Consider the following 24,167-nt stretch of genomic DNA (forward strand, 5'->3'; position numbering starts at 1 on the left):
TGTATTTATTCTAAAATAGTTGAATAATGTACATATGTGTTGATTATGGGGAAGTGAGATGGAGAGATTCTAGGTGAATAATAAAGAAACTCATATGTATTTGATGTTTAGGGTATGACTTACACTTTCTGATCCTCAAATCATCTTATCATAAAAAATGCATATAATAATACTCTATAGGCTATGAGTAACTAGGCTGAGAGCCAGAGCTGGGTTTGAATTATAGCTCAGCCTCTGATGAGCTGCTTTTGGCTTTGGGCAAATCATTTCATGTCTATAATCCTCAATTTCATCACCAATCAAAGAGATAATGATATTTCTATCCTATTTAAATGAGAGTATATGTATGAAAATAACATACATTGTAGAATATTAAATGGATATAAGGAATAATCATTACTTTAAGAGGTCAAGGGTCATTTAATTGAGATGACACTGAATAAGTAGATTAATTTAGGTAGGACTGTCATTTTAATTAAACTGGCTTTGTTTACCCATGAACAATGGATGTTTCTTCAATTATTTATATCTGACTTTATTTGTATAAAAAGCATTTTATAATTATGTTCAACTAGTTTCTAGATACCTCCAGATAAAGAACTGATGAATAGAAATAAGCAAAACAGTCATATATATATATTTATATCTTTTTGTCAAATAATGCATTTTCTAATGGGGAGGACAATTAGGAAAGGAGAGAGTTACCTGGGTATTTTCACATTAACTAATAAAAAATAAGTTTAAATTTAAAAAAATTAAAGATTAAAAAAATAAGATGTTAGGAGGTCTATGATTTTCCTCCCAGGAACCTCTCTACCACCATTAGGGCTCTATAACTCATTAAATGTCTTAGAAAGTTTCTTGGGTTTCAAAAAGGTTTAATGACTTTTTCATAGTCAAATAGTAAATGACAGAAGCAAGATTTGACTCCAGCTGTCCTGTGAAGTACAAATAGAAATCTCTCCTCCAAGCCATTATCATTATTAATGGGAATTTATTTGATCTGAATCATCTGGATTGAACTGATTCAATTCAATACTCTACTTCAGCTGATATACAAAAAAAGTCTTCATTTTCTCTAACTTCACTTTCTTTAGTTCTTTGGCAGTATTTTTCTATTTCTGACTTGGCCAGAATTCTCATTAGCTAAATTTAAACTAAGTTAAGAATCATTACCCCAAGCCCCAATATACATAACAATTACAACAACATAAATAGAAGTGGAAAATAAAACAACCCCCAAACATTGTGTAATTGTAATGATTGAACTTGATCCTGAACATAAGAAAATACCTTTCCCTCCTATATTTGCTGAGATCAGGCACTATGGCTATAAAACACTGTGTGTACTATCAGATTAGGTTGATGATGTCAGATTGGTTCTGCTGAATCCCTTTTTCCTTTCTTTTATTCTTTGTAATGAGGGGGAAGGGAATAAGCATTTTATATAGTGCTTACTATGTACCACATTCTGTGTCAGGTGCTTTACAAATGTTATCTCATTTTATCCTCAATCAATAAATTAAGAAATAAACATTTATTAAGTGCTTCTTAGGAGCTGGACACTATGTTAAATGCTGGGGACACAAAATTAGGTAAAAAACAGTCTCTGCCCTAAAGGAACTTACACCCTAAGAGGAGAGACCGCATGCAAATAATTATATGCAAAACACATGAAAAATAATTAACAGAGGAAAGGCACTAGAATTAAGAGGAATTGGGGAAGCCTTGCAGTAAAAAAAGAAAAAAGAAAAAATGATTTTAGCTGGGATTCTAAGGAAGCCAGAAGGGTCAATAATTTTCTATGTAGAAGAGTCAGCTCTTGAGCTAAGAATTGGAGTGTCTTGTTCACAGAACAGTCAGGAGGCCAATGTCACATGATTAAAGACTAATTGTTGGAGAGTAAGATATGAGAAGATTAGAAAATAAGGAGGAGACTAGATAATGAAGGGATTTGAATGCCAGTACAGAATTTTATATTTGATCCTGTGAGCAAAAGGGGATTGGTTACTGGAGCTTATTGAATCACAAGTAATAAAAAATAAATAAAAGGGGGTGACATGAACAGATCTGCACTTCAACAGCTGAATGGAGGATGAATTAGAGTGGGGAAAGACTGGAGGCAGGCAGACTCACTAGCAGGCTCACAGTGTAAGGTGATGAGGGTCTGTACTCTTATGGAAAAAAACAAGGGAAATAACTTAAATATTATATGTGGGTTCAGAAGGGTGAATAGGAGACAGGAATGGACAATAGGTGGGGACTAAACAAGTTAGGGAAACTGGGTTTAACTGTTAAGGGAAATGACTGTTGACAGAAGTGACAATTAGGCCTGTCACCTTGTACCATCAAGACAAGGGATAAAGTTAAAGTATAATAAATATACACTATGGGAACTTTAAGGTACTACAGGGAAACAGTTTAATTGTCTTTTGAGAGGATAGGAGAGGGGGTTAGGTGAAACTATGTCTAACTGCCCAGGTCTGGAGTCAAAAGGGTAAGTTCCTTAGCCAACCTGGGTTCTACCAGGTTTGATAGCTTGGCTAAGGACCTGAGGAAGAGGGCTTGGGTTTGGGTTCTCACAACTGATTCAGAGATGTCTTCAGGATATCAGGAACCGTCTGCAAACTGTCCACCAGATCACAGGCCTCTTCCCTACACAGAGTTGACTTGCAGCTTGATGTCTTCAGCCTTTACAACCTTCACCACTCTTCAAGATCCCAGGTCAAATAGGGACTGCTGATTGCACTTCTGCTCCAAACCCCTCACAAAACAGCAATGTCTGTTGCTTAGCTCTTTCCTCCCTAACCCTTGCACTCTATTCAGAATGTCTGTGACTTCCAGCCAAGGCTTTCCCTAATCTACTTGCAAAAATCTGCCTTTATACCTTTAAAGCCTATACCTATTACACACTGAAGCAGTAGCAGAATTGGAGGAAGGAGGAGAATATTGAGAGATTTGGCTAAGGTGCAATTGACAGACTTTGGCAACAGATTGGAGATGAGGGATGAGAGATGATAGTGAGGAGATCAGGATGATTCAAAGGAAGAGCAGTCTTCCTGACTAAAAGTCCAGTGCTCTATCTATTGTGCCACCCTAACAGTTTATGTTATTAGGAATAATGAAAGTGGTTTAGAAAGAAAAGATAGCAATTGCATTAAAATATTTTCCAGGAAAAAATTATAATAAAAATAGAATTGTGCCAACAAATGGCAACAAAATTAAGTTTTTCAGTTTGGTTTCCATTGACATCCAGAGAAATGCCATATTAAGTTTCTTGTTTCTAGTCTACATACTATACTGTATGACATTTGTCAGCACTAAACCATATTTTACTCTTCTAACTTGTCATTCAATCCTTCATTTACCCCTTCTCCGTGGTCTACATTTTATAATATACATTTTTTCCCTTTTTACTTTCATTAAGAAAAAAAAAAAACAGTTCTACGTTGTCCTTCCCCTCCCCGCCGCCCTGCAACTTCTTCCAAAGTTCATTACCTCCTTCTGTTTCCATAGCAATTTCTTTCTGATACATTCCTATTTCAGTTCTGCCTTGGATCTTTCTCTTTTTGTTGGTACTCTCTTTTGATGCCTTCTTGTGACATGAGTGCAAAGGTAATGAGAGAAAGACAGCAAAAGCAAGCTGGCCTGACACGGATCTAACAATAATTCTTTGAATGGAAATTTTGTGAAGATATTTTTTAAAAAAAGCTTTGGCAACATTTTAGGTTGTTTATTTTATTTATTTATTTTTTTTAGTGGGAGTAGTAGGGAGTAGTAGGGTGGAGCACTAGGTCAAGGAACAGGAATGTAGAGAGCACAATACTATGTAATAAAGTTTACATAGGTGTTAAAAGTTAAAGAAAGAACTGTCCACCATTCCAGGAATCTTCTGGGGATCTAGGAATGCACCCCCTCCAGATAAATTGGGAGTGGGATTACTATGCTGTAGTGTATCATAATGTACAATGTACTTTTTTATTACTGTATTTAATGTTGGTAATGCCTTATTAATTAAATTTTATTATATGTATGTATATATAAGAAAATCACATTATTTAAGTGGTCAGCAGGTATTTGCCTCTATCCTTGGTTTCAGGCATCCATCATAGGTCTTGGAATGTACTAGTGCCCTGCCGTACTCTTATTCTTCTTCCCAGAAAACAGATCTGATAGCAATGAGGCAATGTTGGTTTAGTAAGAAGAAAACAACTTTTTAATGATTGGAACTGATTGGGATAAGAGTAGATTGTGTATTTAGGTAAGGAGCTTCCTGTTACTAAATATTCAAGCAGATGCTGGAGCATTATTGCTAAGGGAAACTGGGGAAGGATTCATTCCTTCCATTATAGGAGATACTAAGTAGGGTGTGTTGGGCAATTACAGGAGATATCAGAAATAGGAAATAATAGTCTAAGATAGGCAGGCAGGGATAGAGTTTTGTGGTATATGGAATAGGTGATAACTGGTTGTCCAAATAGGTAGGACAAGGTGTGGGTAAGAAGAAGGTGATTTCTAGGATAGGACTCTAACCTCTGGAGAGACTAAAGATGCTGGGTAAATCAGGACCCAATAAGGTATTATACTTATATATTCAGGTAGATAATAACCACAAATGGCAAATAGAACTTTATAAGAACCTGAAACAAAAACTGACCAATTGGATGTGAATGCAACATGTTCCCATTACCTGTTGTCCATGGTAAAATACAGCAAGGAGAAACATGGCCATCAAAAGCAGAGAGGCTTCCTTGGTTCCCAGGAAATCCCTTCTGCAGAATAAAAACAAAATTAATACAGGATCACTAATGATCACAGACACATCATTCTGAGACCTGGAAGGGACCTGAAGAAATTCTAATGCCTAGAATTGGAGGAGAGCTTAGAAATCTTCTACTATGACTTTCATTTGACAAATGAGGAAACTGAGCCCCACAGAATTGGCTTGCCAATTGTCAAAAAATGGTGTCGTGGAAATGTCCCTGAATTTAGAGTTGGAAGACCCCAGGTTGATTCCTGATGCAATTAAATACAGCTGGGTCAACATAGGCCAGTCACTTTGCCTTTGTTCTCTTCCACCATCAAATGAGGGGTTTGGAAGAGACATTATCAAAGATCCTTCCTCTTTCTAGGTGCTGTGATATGATATCTAGATGTTAAGTAGGAGAAATGGAATTGAACGTAGGTTTTTCTCACTCCAAATTCAATACTCTTAAAGGATACCAGGTTGTTGATTCCCAGTCCCTTTCTTTCAGGCAGGTAAAGGAATAGTAGATATAATGGCGCATGCAGGGAAATCAGAATAATCAAAAGAGCCCCAGAAGTCAAGTGGACTGTAGGCTTGTTCTACCATTAACTACTTGTGTAACCTGGGTCAAGTCATTAGGCCTCAATTTTCTTAGATCCAGTTTCCCTTTCTATAAAATAAGAATAAAATCATAAATTTTGAGAATTAGAAGAGGTTAACATACATGAAAAAGGATCCTTATAAAGGCCACAGGTGACCAGCCAGCATTCACTTGCAGATCCCCAAAGAGGGGGTGTCATTCACTTTTTAGGCAGCCCCTTTTACTTTCTGGACAATCTTAATTGTTAGGAATGGGCAGCAAAGTGGCACAGTTGATAAAGTGCTAGACCTGGAGTCAAGAAGACCCGAGTTAAAATCTGATCTTAGACACTTGTGTGATTCTATTCAAGTCATTTAACCCTGTTTGCCTCAATTTCTTTATCTGTAAGATAAACTAGAGAAGGAAATGGAGTTATGAAGAAATGATCGAACAACAACAATTATTGGGAATGAAAATTCCCCCCATCCCTCATCACAAACCCAGATCAAAATTAAATTGGCCACTTTGTTGTTCCTGGTTCTGCCCTCTGAATTACTATTGCATTGCTGGTGGAGTTGTGATAAAATATAAACAAAAACATTAAATAGCACCAGATCAAGCATTGAACCTGGGGTACTCCACTGGAGACTTCTTGCTACATTAACAAATGTTAAAGAAATAATGTAATGAATATAACACAAGAAATCATTAATATTATTATTATCTTTTTTTTAAAGAGTCTGGCCATGCAAACAATATCTTTTAGTTATAGAAGTGTCAAGTATGCTCCTTAGTTGCAACTCAAAGGAGATTAAAATTTAATTGGGAAACATTTCATAAAATAAATAAAAATACAGATAATAGAACATAGATAATGTTAAGATGTGGTTTTCTTAGTCAATATGTGGCCCTCAGGGATTCTCATTTATCATTTAGTGGCCCCTGTTTTTATTTGATCTCTCTCATCTCTAAAATAGTATGAGATATTTTCCCAAAAGTTTTGTTACAATTTTGGCAAACAATTATTCAAGGAAACTAGTAATTCAAAAAAAGGAAAGGGCAGGTATTACCTGATCACGATTAAACCATGCTATTTTTAAAAATTGCTCCTTCCCTTTCTAGACATTTTGCCAAGCATATCTAGTAATGTATTTGGCAGGATGGTGATGGGGGTGGGTGGTGAGGTTCAAATGAAATAATGGAACCTTAAAGTGTTATATAAATGTCAAGCATTATTAATAATCATTCTTAATTTTATTAGCCTCCAATAACCATGTCTCTAATCTGGTGATGACTTCATTCCTTGAGTCTTCTGCCTTCCTACTGACCTTATAAAATGGTTGTGGAAAAAAAGTGGAAATGATGGGAACCTGGGAAGAAAGTGATGAATCTCTTGAAGTTTACTAGCCTATAATTTGCAAACTTTGTTCTCCTTATTTTGAAGATTGTAACAATATTTGTTCTTCTGCAAGCTTCTGGTTTCTTTCCCATCATCATCATCTTTTAAATATCACTGACAATTCAGCAACTATGTTCATCAATTCTTTTAGTATTATTAAGGTTAGGTAGGATTTATCTTATCATCTCTTTATCCTCTCCAGGGAATAAACTGCCAGTTAGCCATTTTTGTTTGTTCATTTTCATCATAAAGTTCATCCTCCTTTGCAGAAATTGAGCAGCTTTGTCTTTTCTCAATTGCAAGTTATCATTTCTCATTCACCCCAAGCAAAAGTCATGCCCCTTCTTTATTCATTTTCTCCCAAATATAAATAAAAACTTGTTTTGTTGTTCTTAGCTCCCTTTGAAAGCCATAACTCATTCTGAGGTTTAGCATTTCTACCAGGATTTTTATGAGTGGTACATTAACCTTATTTCTTGGCCTATATTTCATTCATTCATTCTGCTGTTGTTCGGTAGTTTTTCAGTTCTGTTGTCTGTTTGAAACTCCATTTGAGGTCTTCTTGGCAAAGATCCTAGAGTAGTTTGCTATTTCCTGCCCTAGTTAATTTTACAAATGAGACAACAGAGGCAAACAGGGTTAAGTGACTTGCCCAGGGTCACATAGCTAGTGAATGTTCATTCTGTACTTTCATTCTATATTTTCTTTTAAAAATCTTTTTAAAAACCACAACAATCTCTTCAGACAAATCCCACTTTTCTTTTTTAGTGAAATTGTTCCCCTTTGTTTCTTCAGAATTTCATTCTTGAGTATTTCCCACTCTTCTAAGGTTCTCTTTCCCGTGAGATGCTAACCTATTTTTCTTCTGATGCTTTTGAGGTTTGCTCTTCCAAAATGTAGTGTCCTGATTCTCTCTCCTCTATCACAGACTGTAGGAGGAGAGTTATCACCTTCTTCCTAGGTTCCCACCATTTCCATTCCAGCAACAAGTTCTTCTCTGTTAGAGAGAATTAGATCCAGAAGAGAATTCTCCTACATTGTTTCCTTCATCTTTGGAATGTGAAATGATAACTAAAATAAGTAAAGTGATAAACAATGTTGCTTTTGGTAGTGAGCTTTAGCAAATGTCTGGCTAACTGAAATCACCCATCACCTTTATATAGGGCCTCAGCGACAGGATTGTGATGTTTTTTCTAGACTCTTCATTTTTGTCCTTTTTTCTGACTGGTAGCCTGAAGTATATTCTAATGATAAAATCACTTCGGTTTATCATTGACCTCACAAATCCTCTCCACCATGTTTCTCCTTTATGGTTCCTAGATTTTCTTGCATGAGTATACTTTCCCAATACTTTTAATATGGTATGAAGATCTCTTCTAGTTCTAATATTCCAATAGTATGACTTCTGTTATCCTTATTTTATAGTTAAGGAGATAGAATTCCAGAAACCATAACTTGCTCAAGGTCATATAATTAGTAAGTTGTAGAGAGGAGGTTGCCAAGGCGATTTTTATTGAATGCAACACCACCAATGAATTTAAAAAACTTAAAAGATGATGTGCTAGTTAATATGGCACCAAGAGATGGAAAGCAGAAAAGTCCTCTCAGCAATTGTGTCTCACATCTTTTCATCTCTCCCATAATACACAAAGGTACTGGAAAGAAGAACCATGGTCCAATGAAAAGACCATGGGGTTGGTATTCCAGCTTTGCCATATACATACTGCAAGACCATGTGAAATCTCCTTAGTCCTTTAAACCTCAGCTTCTTACCTGCAAAATTCCACTTCTATTATATTCCTCGTGGGACTATTTTGAGGAAAAAGCTTAGATATAACATGATCAATAAACATATATAGGATATGCATCCATCTACATATGTGTATGTTCATATCGACACCTAATGTATGTGTATTCATTGCATAACTACATGTTCATGTAGCTATGTGTATAGGCATGTATGTTTATATATACATGTAGATATATGTATATGTAAATTCTCTAAGTATAATACACATATCCTCTAAACTTAAGCCCGTTTTCCCTTGTACTCTGAATGACTTGTAGGATAATATACCACAGAATTTTTTGGGAAAATTTATGTGAATTGTTTCTACTTTGTTGAATCATTTTCAGGCATGTCTGATTCTTTGTGATCGCATTTGAGACTTTCTTGACAAAGTTACTGGAGTGGTTTGCCATTTCCTTCTTCAGTTCATTTTACAGATAAGGAACCTGAGGCAAACATGGTTCCCTAAGATCCCACAGCTAGTGTCTGAGGCCAGATTTCATCTTCTTGACTCCAGACCTGGCACTCTATCCACTGTGTCAACGAGTTTCCCAGTTCTTACTTTATTATATAGACATGCAATTCATTCTCTCTTTCTCTGTTTGTCTCTGTCTTTCTCTTCCTCTGTCTTTTTCTGTCTCTGTCTGTATATCTCTGTCTCTGTCTGCCTGTCTGTCTGTCTTTCTCACCTGAGTCTCCTGATTTCAGTTGAGCTTCAAGGAAAGTAACTATTTACTGGCCTGATTCTAGTACTGATTAGCATAAAACCTTTATCTAGTCAGGCTTTTCATCCTGAGCTGGCCATCTCCTTCTAAATTATCCTGGTGGCCTTCCACTTCTCTAAGGTCACCACCTTGGCTCCAAGAAGGTCACTAGATGCAGGTGAGGTCTCCTTATCAACTTTATCCATTAAAACTCAGAACTTCTGAACTCAGTGATTCACCAGCTTCAACCTCCCCAGCATCATAGACTACAGGAATGTGCCACCTTGCCTAGCTAACTGGTACAGTTTTCAACAAACTGCTCAAACAGTGTAATTCAGTTATATCAGAAGAAAATGTTCCTCAGAATCCAAAAATTACAAAGTCACTTTATCAAAAGAGAATTCAGAAATCATCTAACTCCAGAGATACCTGAATAAGAATTCCTTCTGCAGTTTGATTAACAAGTGGTAACTTTACCTCCAACTTTAGAATAGATCTGATTATTAAGAATATGTCTGTCACATTCAGTCTAAATATGCCTCTTTGTATTTTCCTGCCTTGTCATATCCAGAGAAGAGTCATTACAAATTATAAAGGAATTTTAGCAGAAAGTGACTTTTGATGATGGACTAGCCAACTGCAATTCTGCTGTGGTAAAGAACCGAAATTATTGGGTGATATTCTCAGAATTATAAGCTAATAGAAACTAGTAGGGAACATAAAGGTTATCCAGTCTACCTTTCTTTACCCTTATCTTACACATGAAGAACCTAAGGTCCAAGAATGGGATAATGACTGACCCATGGTCATAAAAATAATATATATTGGCAGCATGATTTGAAGGCACATGCTATAATGACAGTTAATTGTCTTTTGATGACAATCTCTTCATGTCAGACATGATATGCAGAAATTAGTTCAAAAAGCAAGTGGGGAATGGATTGCAAAATCTCAAAAAGAAAATATTTTTAAAGTATGTGGATATAAAAAAAAAAGCCTTGCCATCTACCATTACAAGGGGAAGAGGGTCAGTGGTGGTATTTTAGGAAGCAAACTAATAGAAAAATAGGCAAATAGAAAAATCTGTCATTAAGAATTTTAAATGATATTATGCTAAATAGAAATGCTTGCCTATTAAAAAAACAATTTTGGGATTGCTAGTCCTAACCCTGTGGAATAAATTATTGGGGCTCCCTGGAGACTCAGTGAGCTCAGGTGTATAGTCAGGGGAAATATCCTCTATTTGTATTCTCTTCCATTGCATGAAGTCCTGGCAAAAAGTAATAACAACCACAATAGCTACTATGTGTAGAGTACTTTAAGGTTTGTGAAACACTTTGCATATGTAATCAATCTCATTTTATCCTCACAGTAATGTTGTGAGGTAGGTGCTATCCTTAACCACTTTTTAAAGAATAGAAAATTGAGACTAAGAGAAAGGAGACAAGAGGAGAAGAGAAGACACACACACAGAGGGAGAGAGAGAGACAGAGAGACAGAGAAAGACAGAGGGAGAGACAGGATGACACAATTTGTTGAATGTCTGAGAAAGCATTCAAACTGAATTCTTCCTGACTCCTAAGCCCAAAGTCGGGAACATTGTGTCAGGCTGCTTCTTGGAATGTCATTAATTACTTTGTTTGATGCTGTAGAGTAGCACCATATTATCCCTGGAGGAAAAGGCCAGTAATAAAAAGAACTGCCTTCCATGATTGACTGTTTCCTATGGGCACCTCCTCTCCCAGGGCAGTGACTATAAAAAAAAAGGATCCAGGCCCAAATACTGTTGTTCTCTTTAAAAGCATTCCTCCCAATGCTGTCCCCAATGGAGTACAGAGAAACTGTTCTCTCTCACAAGCATCTCCTACCTAGAGGGAATTTGCAAAGGCTAGTTTGCTGCATGATACAAATTTATGCGGACACATACTGTGGTGACATGGAGCCAGACTTCAACATCCTCCATCAGATCAAGCAGTAAGGGAGGCAGGGCTGTGAGGATGATAGTACTTATTTAGGCACCAACAACATCTCCAGTAGCCAAAGGAATTCATATAAACACTAATAAATAAAAGAGTTTTATTTTTTTAATGTTAAGCCCGCCTGCCTTGACTTCTCTTCTAATTCAACTCTCAGCATGAGGTATCTTACCAGGGTAAAGTAGTCCAAAAGAAGAATTAGCAACAAAGGATTTTAGGAAAGCATTGCTGGGCTCCTTAGGGAGGTCCAGAATACTTTCTGGAAAAAAATGAATAGACTTTAAGTTTTCATTTTGTACAGAAGGAAACTTCCAAAACACAAAGAGAGGAGGGAGGAAGAGAGATTGGCAAAGGCAAAGAAAGAAGAGAAGAGGAGAGGAGAGGAGAATGAAAGAGGGAGAGAGAGAGAAAAGAAGAGGCAGAGATATAGCCAAATACACACAGAAAGGGAGAGACAGAGAGACAGAAAGACAGAGAGAGACAGAGACAGAGACAGAGAGAGACAGAGAGACAGATAAAGATAGAGAGACACAGAGAGACACACAGAGAAAGAAGGGTATGGTATGTAAATGGCCAGCTTGGTATTTCTGACTTGCCTAACTTCATCATGTGTCTTTTCTTCAAAGAAACTCTAACTTTTTGCCCAAAAAACCTATTCAAGGTCTTTAAGAGAACTAATCCCATACTCTGCTAAATGATGGCCTTGGATTTCATAGGCTTCCAGGATTGGGAGCAGGTCAGACTTTAAAAATAATTTAATGCAAGGGTTCTTAATCTGAGGTCTGTGAACTTGCTTTTTAATATTTTATAACAATATTTCAATATAATTGGTTTTCTTTGAAATTTTTTGTATTTTATGCATTCAAAAACAATATTCTGAGAAGAGGTCCACAGACTTCACTAAGATTTCCATTGGGAGTTCATGACACAGAAAAGTTTAAAAATCCTAACTTAAATTTACATATACAAAATCTAAGATCCAGAGAGTGAAGGTGAATGGCCTGAGGTTTCATAGCATGCTTGTGACAAAGGAGGGATTAAAGTATAAGACTCCTGACTCTCAGTCTAGGGGTTCATGGTAGGAGATCTGACAGGTAAAACTTCCTTATACAGAAAACTCATTTTGTTTTGGTAGTAAGGTCCAAAAAAATCACTCCATTTAAAAAATAAAATCTGTCCTTAGATCATAGAATAATTCAGACAATATTTGTGTTGGAAAGGTTTTTATGTAGAAGAAAATGAACAAATGTGACTATTCCCACTTGTCTGCAGAGGGACAGAACTAGAAGTCATGGGGAGAAGCTGGAGAAAGTCATACTTCGGGTTGATATAAGGAAAATCTCCCCCCACCTTTTTTTTGATCATTTCAGATTTGTCTGACTCTTCATGATCTCATTTGGAGATTTCTTGATAAAGACCCTGTAGTGGTTTGTTCAACTGAATGTCCTTGCTAGCCTGTGTGAAAGACACTAAATATAAATTTTTCAATTGTTAAAGCCAGCAGGCACCTTAGAGAGAAATCACAAATGAGCAGCTAAGACAGGACTATAATCTAAGTTTCCTAACACTACCCACTATACCTAGCTGTTTTCTAAGCTCAAAGATTTATTTTAGCTATTGCTATTAGTTTCATTAATGAGCACCACATTATGCATGCTTTCTGTGAAATAATTAAATTCAGTAAACATTTATTATGTGTGAGAGACACTGTGATAGGTGTGGGGATACAAAGACTCATCAGACCTCAAGGAACTTACTTTTTTTTGGTGGGGGAGGGATCAGTAAATGTAAAGTAAATTAAAATAAATACAAAGTACAATAATATCCAGAGGAAGCAAATACTAAGAATAACTGGAGTCATTTGCAAAGCCTCATAGAGAAGTTTGAACCTAACCTGTGCTTGGAAGGAAGCTGAGGATTCTAAGAGACAAAGTTCGAAAGGAAGTACATTCCAGACATGTGCAACTTATACAAGAAGGGAGGAGAAGTGGTAGAAGATTTAGGCCTTTAACTCTTGTTGAGTGTATTATAACAGCTTGCTAACAGGTCTCCCTACTTCAAATCATCCGCTCTCCAAATCATCCTTCAAACAGGATTGGACATGATCTGGACATGTCACTTTCCTTTTCAGTAATCTGTATGACTTCCTTTTGCCTTTGTTATAAAATATCAATTCCTTAATATGGCATACAAGTCCTTCTGATTCTCATTCTAATCAATTATTCAGCAATAAACATTTATTAGGTATCTACCCCATCCATACCAGGCAGGGAATGGCTATCTCTCCTGACATATTTCATATTGCTCCCCTTCATCTACTATATTATATTCCAGGTGAACTGGCTTATTTGCTGCTTTTCAAACTTGGTGTCCATTGTATATTTTTCCTCTATATCTTTGCAAATGTTGTCAATCAATTAATCAATCAACAAGCACTTATTAATTGGTTATTGTATGCCAGACTCTGTCTAGTTGTTGGAGATAGTGTACCAAGTTGTTATTGTTGAGTCACTTGATTCATGTCCAACTTTTTGTGACCCCATTTTCACTTATCTTGGCAAATATATTGGAATGGTTTGCCCTTTCCTTCTCCTCAGCTTATTTTACAAATAAGGAAACTAAGGCAAATGAGATTAAGGGATTTGCCCATAAAGCTTAATAAGTGTCATAAAGCTTAGTGTCTGAGGCGAGATTTGAACTCAGGAAGATGAATCTTTCTGACTTTGCTGGTACTCTGTTCACTGTGCCACCTAGCTACCCCAAAATACTTAATAATGGATATTGAAAGAAAGGCAAAAACAGTTTCTCTTCTCAAGGATTTCCTATTCTTATGGGGAGAATACATGAAAAGAACTATGTGTATAAACTGCATATACAATATAGAAGGTAATCTCAAAGGGAAGGCACTAGCAGTGGGAGGGTGAGTGAGAGGTTTAGTCAGTCTTGAAAACATGGGATATGAGCTAAATCTTGAAGAAATCCAGGTAAACTGGGAAGTTTAGCTAAGAAGGGAGAAAATTACAGATGTGGGTGATGCAGCTGGGAGCTGGAGTGTTCTGTGAGAGCAAGATCGGTGTCTGGATTATAGAGTGAATGGTGTCTGGTACATAGTAGATGCTTAATGAATGTTGACTGATTGATTGATTGGAAGTAAATAAAGTATAAGAAGACTGGAAAGGCAGATAGAATATTTAATATTTGATCTTGGAAGTCATAAGGAGCCACTGGAGTTTACTGAGTGGAGATGTTTGACTTATACATTAGGAAGATCAGTTTGGTAACTGAGATGAGATTGAGTTGAGAGACTTGATAAGGGCCTTTATCAGGCTGACTGCTCTATGACAGAGAAGGGGATGTTCATAAAAGATGTTCTGATAGGTAGAAACAACAAAACTTGGCAACAGATTCAAAATTGTAGGTGTGCGTGCGAGTGAGATCTTACAGACATGAGTGGCTGGGAGAATGGCAGTACCCTTGATATTGATAGGAAGGTATTTTTTTTTTATTTTTTTAGGGGAGGGATATACATCTTGTTTTAGATATGTTAAGGTCAAAATGTCTATAAGTCATTCAGTTTGAAAGACCAGAACAGAAGTTAAGCCTGGATAAATAAGTGTAAGTACCATCTGCATAAAGGTCATAATTGAATGGAAACATCTGTCGAGATAGTATTGATGGAGAAAATGGCCAAGGACAGACCTTTAGGGGATATCTACAGTTGGTGGGTATGACCTGGAGGATAGATAGGAGGACAATCAGAAGAGAATAGTGTCTGAAAGCCGAGATAGACATCATCCCTCATCCCAGCCAAAAAGCAAGAAAGCAAGCAAGCAAGAAACAAAGGAAGAGAAAGAAAGAGAGAGAGAAAGAAAGAAAGAAGAAAAAAGGAAGGAAGGAAGGAAGGAAGCCAGGAAGCCTAGAGAGGAGAGACTATCAAGGAAAAGGTGATCAAAGCATTTCCATAGGCTGACTGCAGAGAAATCAAGAAGGATGAGGATTAAGAAAAGGGCTTTAAATTTTATTATTTAGTGACAGTAACTCTGGAGAAAGAAATTTCAGCTGAACAATAAGATTGGAAGTCAGATTATAGAATGTTTAGAACAGAGTAAGAGGAGAGAAAGTGGAAGCATTGATTGTAGACAGCTTTCTCAAGGAGTTGGTCATCAAAAGGAAGAGAGATATAGGATGATAGCTATTAGGAATAGGTTAAGTGAGGATTGTTTAAGATTAGAAGAGACATGGATGTTATGCAGGCAACAGAGGAAAAGATACAGAGGGAGAGATTGAAGATTAGGGATAGAGTGGAGTGAACTGAGATTAAAGCTGATATATAAGAGTTTGCCTTTGCAAGGAGGAAGGACGTTTTTTCATCTGAGGCAATGTACTTAAGATGTTTACCATAATGGTCCAGAAGAAGGTAAATATTACTTGCCAGATTTAATTCACATTTTCCTCATGAAATATTATTATTGATAACATTAGATAATATTTATATTGTATGTTATAAATATATATCATATTCATTCATTTTATTTAAGTTTTCAGTTTTGTTGGCAAATAACTAGGCAAAACAATTTCAAACATTTTACTTAATTTCATCATTTTTTTTAGTTCCACCTTTTTCCTTTTGATTTTCATAATTCAGTTTTCCATTTTTTTTGCTTTAAAAATCATCATCAATTCTCTGTCCATTTTATGAGTTAAAACTGTTCTTATTTTATTAAGTAACTGACTTTAATACAATTATTGACTTTTTCTTATTTCCCCCCAGCAATTTCTATTTTTGGTTATTTGAATTTTTAAAATTTCTTGTTTATTTATTTTTAATTTTTCTAATTTTTAGATCCATGACAAATTCACTGATTTCTTCTTTTTTATTTTCTTGTAGATGAAAATGTTTAGAAATATACATTTCCCCCTAAAGACTGGTTGGCTAGATCTTAGAAGTTTTTGTATGTTGTCTTAATGTGTGCATTTTCTTTAAGAATATATTGCTCATATTGGATGATGATTATCTTTGAAAACTTGGCTACTCTCAGCAATGCAATGATCTGTGACAATCCTGAAAGACTTTTCATGGGAAATGCCATCTACCTCCAGAGAAAGAACTGTTAAAAGTCATATTTCACATTGGTGTTTTTAGGGCTGTATTTTGAGGTTTTGGTTATGTATGAGTGTGTTCTTATAACAATGACCAATATGGAAGGGATTTGCATGACAATAAAAATAAATAAATTTCATTTAACTTTAAAAAGAACATATTGCTTAGTTTGCATTTAAGTTTGAAACTTTTCTTCAAATACCCCTTATTGATTATAATTGTTATCCTGTTGTGGCCATTAAAGGAGATGTTAAATATTTCTCATTTTCTACATTTGTGAGGTTTTTTATACCCCAGATTAGAATATGGCCAACTTTATAAAATGTCAAGCAAGATTTACTTATTCTTCTTACAATTCCCATCATGTAATATTCAGAAATCTATTACATCTAACTTCTCTGAAATAATATGCAAGTACTTAAGTCCTTTTTTATTATATTTTTGTTACATGTATTGGGCTCTGAAAGAAGCACTGTGAAGTCTCCACTAATGATTGTTTTCTTGTCTATTTCTTCTTATAGTTTGATTACTTAAAAATGTATATTCTATGTCATCCTGTGCATAAATTGATACTATTTACTTATCTAAACCTTTTTTTAATTTGGAAAATTTTATTTAATTAATTTAGAATATTTTTTCATGGTTACATGATTCATGTTCTTTCCCTCCCCTTCCCCCCCCCCTTAGCTGGCTCACAATTCCACTGGGTTTTACATGTGTCATTGGTCAAGACCTATTTCCATATTATTAATATTGGCACTAGGGTGCTCACTAAACCATTTATAAGCATAATGCAGTTTAATCTTATCACATTTTCACTGCTGCCTTGTGTGAAATCATGATTATTGCCCCTGTTTTTTTTAGATTCATTTGAAGTTCAGTAGATTCTATTCAACCTTTCATTAGAAACTGGCTATATAAAATGCTGCCTGGAACATAGTAGATGCTACATAGATGTCACTACTATACAGACTTGTATGTAGAAACAAAATCATCTAAATGACAAAATTCCTGGAATAGTAAAAGAACTCCTAAAGATTTAATCATCCATCAATTAAAGGAAAGCCACAAAATGCAATCAGTTAATTCCTTGGAAATGGGCACATCTTTCACAAAGTCCATGTGCTATTGACTTGATTAATGATGATAACTAAATGGATAATTTATGGAATTGAGTTAAGGTGCTGAAAAGGTCTTTTGGTCTTTTTTTTCATTCTTTTTAGCTTATAGCAAAATGTTAATCAATAAAGACCAGCCAATTAATTGGCCCTTAAGTCAGGAAGAATCTGGAGGAAGGTTCAATTGTCCATTCCTTTCACACTTCAAAATCATCAACCATGAGCTTGACATTATGTTTATTTTTCCACCCATGGAAGAGAATTTAATTATAAATTTTCCTGTGGATCCCAAATAAGAGACTAGCACTGAAATTTCACTGCTGAGAAACTGAATAATTACATGAACCTCTCTTTCCTGAGTTGAATATTCAAGGACTCTAGGGAATTAAAATGCCATTTCTTTGGAGGTAGCTGGGGGTTGGGCCAGTTTAATTTTTTATATACACATATATGTGTATATATATATATATATATATTCATAGAACCAGAGGTTTCTCAAACTTGAAGAGACCTTAAAGATGAATTAATTTGAACTTCTGATTTTGAAGAGGATGAAACTGAGAACAAATGACCTGACCAGCCTGTCCATTTTAACTTCACCAAGGCTAAGTTTCTACATTTGTCAAATGAGGGTATTGGATCAGATGGCCTTTAAACTACTTTCAAACTCTAAGTCTATGATCTTTCCTCTTTTCACTTCTTGGTCAAATTAGTTCTGAAAAGGAATTTCCTTTACAGAATCTCTGGAAAATCTTCTTAAAGCAATTACCAAAAGACACATAGTGATAGGGACTTAGTCACTTCTTGAGGCTGACATTGGGCTTTGAAGCAGAGCTATCATTCCAACCAAGAATATAAATCTTGGAACCCCATAGTTCTGATGGATCTTAAACTATAGAATTGGGCAGAAAATCAAAAGATCATGGAGATCAGCTGTTTAATTTGAAATATGAGGAAACAGAGACTCAGAATGTGACTTGCTCAAGGACATACAGATAGCTAATAGCATAGCAAGGACAAGGGCCTAGGTCTTTTGCCTTTGATTCTAGTTCTCTTCCAAAGATCAAATATAAATGATCAAATATGTACAAACTATATCATATTATCTGCTTTCTTGGGGAGAGGAAGAAGAAAAAAAGAATGAGGCATAGATTTTTGGACGTATCTAATATGAGAATTTATTTTTTCTTGGATAAGCATAATTATAATAATATATTACATAGTTATAAGAAATAATATATTATAATACTGTTATTTAAATATTATACTGTTATATACATATATTTATAAATGAAAATAAATGATAGGCAAAAAAGATGATTTCATCTAAACTCATATACATTTTTATAGGGGAAGCTATATAGGGTTCAGAGGATAGCATAGCAGGTCTGGAGTTGGAAAGTCCTGGGTTCAAATCTGACCTCAGACAATGCCTAGCTGTGTGACCTTGGGCAAGTCACTTAACCCCAATTGCCTAGCTCTTACTACTCTTCTTACCTGGAACAGATACTTAGTTTTGGTTCCAAGACAGAAGTAAAGGGTTTAAAAAAATGGCTCCATATACTTTTAGCTTTTATAGATGAATCCGTTTCACCTATAGTAGGACTTCATTTTATGGGAACTCAACACACAGAAATTTAGGTATATGCAATTGGCAATCAAAAAAACAAAGGCATCAAAACCATTTAATCCTGCATCATATCTGTGCTATTTTCCCAAATGATGTAAAGTCTCAAAGCATTTTGACCAGTCACACTAATTCTCTCTCTGAGAAGCATTTGTGCAGGTCATTACATTGTTTTGTGTCAAATATTAGCTTCTGCATCAGTCTTTGTCCAGAGTTTCTGCTTGTAACATGTCTGATAAGCTTAAAAAGGTTGTAAAAAAGTTGTAAAGTGCATAGGTGTGCTTGAATAAGAAAAACATATTAAATAATGAAATTTGCTATTATGTGTCATTTTCAACTCTTCATTTCAGTTCAGTTTTTGGAATGTATTATTTCTGTAAAATGAGATCCTCCCGTTTTTAGTACCTGCCATGTAAAGAAATTCGTCCTGTTCCTTGTCCCAAAAGCTTCCATTCCAATCTCAAGAATTATCTTTTGGTTCTCCTATTTGGTGATTTGGTGAACAGCAATATGTTCATGCAGAATTAAGGCCATTTACACCTTATCGATATCATTTTTGCTATTCTTCCATCAAGGTCTTGCTTTGTTTCCTTATTGTGGTATAAAGACAACTCTCAATTCTAAAGAACTATGTTGAAGATGAACAAAGCTTGGTGAGGTCTAATAGTAACTTTGTTTTTGGCCTAAACCTGTGATTTTATTGGTCCAGAGAATTCCCATTAAAGAATCTTCCTCCACTAATTGCTATTGGCACCTGCTCAGAAATGGAATGTTCTACACAGTTGCCAGGGGCAGTGAGAGATGAATTGGCTTGCCCAGGGTCACCTAGCTAATATGTCAGAGAAGGGGACTGAACCCTGATCTTCCTGACTCTGAGATAGATTCTACTATGCCACATGACTTATCTGACATTGCTGTAATATTTTTTTTTGTATAGCATTTTACATATACTCCTCTCTGACAGCTCCTAAATGTTGTTGTTGAGTTGTGTCCAACTCTTCGTGACCCAGTTTGAGGTTTTCCTGGCCATGTTCCCGTAATGGATTGCTATTTCCTTTTCTAGCACATTTTTATAGATGAGGAAACTGAAGCAAACATGGTCAAGTGACTTGACACATAGCTAGTAAATGTCCAAGACCAGGTTTGGAATTAGGAAATGAGTCCTCGTCATTCCTGGTCTGGCAGTCAATCCACTGTATTCCCAAGCTGCCCCAGGCCCTAAATACAATCTTGTAAGGTTTGGTTGTTGTTCAGTCATGTATGATTCTTTGTGCTCCATTTTGGGGTTCTCTTGGCATAGATTCTGGAATCGATTGACATTTCCTTTTCTAACTCATTTTACAAGTGAGGAACTGAGGCAAACAGGATTAAGTGATTTGCCTGGGATCACACAGCTAGAAAGTGTCTGAAGATGGATGTGAACTCATGAAGATGAATCATCCTGGTTGCAAGCCAGTGCTCTATCCATTGCACAATCTAGGTAATTATGACGTAGACAATCAAACTATTACCTTCAGATTCAGAGAGATCGAGAGATTTGGAAGAGTCATATAGCTAGGAAATTTCATAGTTTCTTTATCTATAATTTAGTGAAATAGTTGGAACCATTAACATTCCTCCCTGCTTTAAATCTGTGATCTTATAATCCTATGGGAGAGTTTGTGGGCAGAGCTACTTTAGGGTAGCTGAAGCTACAGGAAGCAAAGAAATAATATGGGCAGCAAAAGACCTGGATTATTTCCTTCACTATTATTTCATCTTATTTGGAAAATTCAGGTCTAATAGGAAGGTTGATTTTTTCTCAACCTCAAATCCAATTATCTTCTAGAATTGAATCTAAGTATTTGTTAAGTCTTTTTCAGTCATGTTTGGGATTCTCTTGGCAAAAACACTAGAGTGGTTTATCATTTCCTTTGGCGGATGATTTTACAGGTGGGAAAACTGAGGCATAGAGGGTTAAGTGACTTGTCCAGGGTCACACAGCTATTAAGTATCTGAGGCCAGATTTGAACTCAGGAAAATGAGTATTTCTGACTCCAGGCTCAATATTTTATCTACTCTTCCACCTAGCTATCCATAAAATCTAAGTCTTAGGATAGGCTAACAATGTTGGAACTCTTTATGGTGCCTTGGGGTTGCCAATGGACTCACTGGAATGCTGAGGTTTGTCTCTCTAGTGACACCAAGTTTATTTCTCTTCCTAAATTGAGTTTAAACCTCAGGGTGGTTTCACAAATCTAAGGTGCTGCTGAACATTGAGGAAAGATGAGACTCACTGAAAAGGGAAAATAACTGCACTGATTATTTATGAATTTTTTGAGATTTTGATGTCTTAAAAATTTTTTGTGTGTCTTCTGTGAAATAAAGACTGTCATATACCTAAGATACATCTATATCATCTATTTATACCTCGAGTGCTTTTAATAGCAACTGGGCCCCATTCTACATATATGTGATATATTCCAAATAGATCTGTGATTTCATTACTTAGGGAACTCCCACATGAGGAAAGCCCTTCTACTAAAGCACACCCCCTCTTGTTTTCTACAAATTCTTATCATTTGTAGACGATTGCCTAAGTACTGAAAATGTCAAATGATTTGACTTGGGCCAGAGAGCCATTATATATTATGAGTGGGACTTGAACTCAGCTCTTCTTGGCTCCAAAGCCATCTTTCTATGTGCTGTGTTATATTGCCTAAGATATATGATTTTGGACTTTCCTCTAAATGAAATGCAGCTTATATAGGTCAAAGTTTGGAGTACTGATTGACAAGTTACACTTCATGCTGTAAATTAAGCAGCGTAATTATTGTATTTCCCATCTTATAGATGGAGAAATTGAGGCTCAGAAAAGTAGTGATTTGCTAGTAGCTATACTTCTAATACATTTCAGAGTCAGAACTTGAACTCAGTTCTTCTGAGTCAAAGTTCAGCATGTTTTTTTCTGTAGCCCAAGTCTTTACTCAGCCTTTATCTGTTCAACCAGGACATCAATTTTTTGAACAAATTCTCATAGAGATATTGTTTCCTTTCTATGATCTTACTAGATCCAAAGTTACTCTTCTTTAGATATCTTCCAGTTTTGTTAAATCTTTATTGAGGGGAGACAATTAAGTCCTTAGGTCTTGGCCAGATGCAAGTATACTGTATTATTGACAAATTTCACAAATGAGGATTTGTCCATGAACTCTAAAACAGAATGAATCTCACTGCTATGTTCCTTTGCTATAAGGAGAGAAAGATTCTAGGTATGTTTATTCAGGCATGCTCTATGCAGAAAAGCTTGAGGCAAATTTTTACTGGTATTTCATAAATAATCTGGTGACCCAAGATTTTTAACTCAGATACACCTACATTTCAAAAACAGAGCAGATCACTAGTGGGTCTTCTTAGAACCCCTTTGCTCTAGAGGACATAAAAGTTTGGAACTCACTCCCTAGAGCTCTGATCTTACCAAATCAACATCCCATGAATCTCAGAACACACACACACACACACAAATATATTTTATATAAATATATATATATGAAATATATGTGTGTATGTATATATATACACACATATACATATACATATACATATACATATATATATGTATATAAACATTAGTCTTGGGCAAGTCTCAACTTTGGCTACTGCAAATGGCATCATATTTTTAGAACTCTGGAGGCCAATCTCAAATCACCGACAGGATTAGCCTACTAATGCTTATAAGTACTACCTGTAATTACTTATTTCCCCATTGCCATAGATATCCTAACCCATAATCCTCTCTTCCTGCCCCTGTCCCAAAACTCCCTGTTTCTTACCTTTCTAGTTTCCATGCTTTCTGAAGTATAACTGCTCAGTTTCTCTTGCTATTGCAGTGATTCCCAAAGTGAGCACTACTGCCCCCTGGTGCGTGCTGCAGCGATCCAGGGATGTGGTGATGGCCACATGTGTATTTATCTTTCCTATTAATTGCTATAAAATTAAAAAAAAATTAATTTCCAGGGAGCTAAGTAATATTTTTTTCTGGAAAGGGGGCAGTAGGCCAAAAAAGTTTGGGAACCACTGTGCTATTGTGTCAGTCTCATAAACATTAAATGTGGAATATGACCCTCTCTTTCCATCTCCTATCTTTCACATGATTACTTAACAAATATTTCCTGCACACACATGAATTTGTGTCCAGCAGTGCTCGAGGGAGTATTATAAATACTTGGGCATGATCTTCAAAAGGTCAGCAAGCTCAACTGAAAGAAAGAATTAAGAAAACATGTGACAATGAACACTTACTCTCCATTGTGATTAAAGTTGTCATAGTGCAGAAAGAGGGAAGCATAAATGGTCTCCATCAGTAGAGAATAGATTGCAATCATAATCAGCAACACAGCTAGCTTCAGGACAGAGTTAAGTCGGAGGAAAACTGCACAGGTCACCATGGCCAACACACCCGTGAAGACGAAATACTAGAGACGGGAGAGATTATCAAATTCAGTAGTCATATGAGTAGGAATATTTAGGGCTAATGTATAATGGTTAACTATCACAAATGACTAATCCCCCTTTGGAGATCTTATTAGGTCTCCAGTGTCTTCTGTGTCAAATTCAAATTTGCCTAAGAAGTTGGCGATACATATATATATACACTCTTTACAAATTGACCCATTTAAGTTCTTCTACCTTTTTTGCATCTTTCACTGTCTTTCTTGTCTTCTGCTTTCTCCTAAGCCAACTTCTATGTTCTAGACATGCCCCAAATCATAAAATTGTAGAATTTCAGAGTTAAACAGTAATTTAGAGATAATCTAGTCCATGCCTGTCATTTTACAAGTAAGATAATTGAGACCTAATAAAGTGATTTGCTCAAGATTATCCATACATAATGGCCACTCTGGGAGTGAAACACTGGATTGTAATGTGGAACTCCTAGTTAGCTTACTTTTCCCCATCAAGATCCTTTTTGCTATCACCTGTCAAAATCAAGGTAGTTTTTGTTCCTTTATCAATGAGTTCAGAAACTGGCTCACAATATTTCTCTGTACTCCAACTCCTGACCTCAACCATCATGATTTTCCTTTGATGTCTTATTGAACAGTATGCCATCATTCACCTCAATATCTATGACTTCTGTCTCATTT

At 35.9% G+C, this 24,167-nt stretch overlaps 1 protein-coding gene across 1 annotated transcript in view; it reads right to left on the minus strand.

Moving 5' to 3' along the window:
• ADCY8 (adenylate cyclase 8) overlaps positions 1–24,167 on the minus strand; it is a 345,650-nt gene that overhangs the window by 46,766 nt on the left and 274,717 nt on the right. Inside the window, exons 12-13 of the mRNA XM_044669210.1 lie at positions 23,323–23,495; positions 4,691–4,769 (exon numbers count right to left, since the gene is read on the minus strand). Coding sequence (XP_044525145.1) covers positions 4,691–4,769; positions 23,323–23,495 — 252 coding nt within the window. The remainder of the gene's footprint in view (positions 1–4,690; positions 4,770–23,322; positions 23,496–24,167) is intronic.

This window comes from Gracilinanus agilis, chromosome 1, assembly GCF_016433145.1.
Source record: "Gracilinanus agilis isolate LMUSP501 chromosome 1, AgileGrace, whole genome shotgun sequence".
In the NCBI taxonomy this organism is placed as follows: domain Eukaryota; kingdom Metazoa; phylum Chordata; class Mammalia; order Didelphimorphia; family Didelphidae; genus Gracilinanus; species Gracilinanus agilis.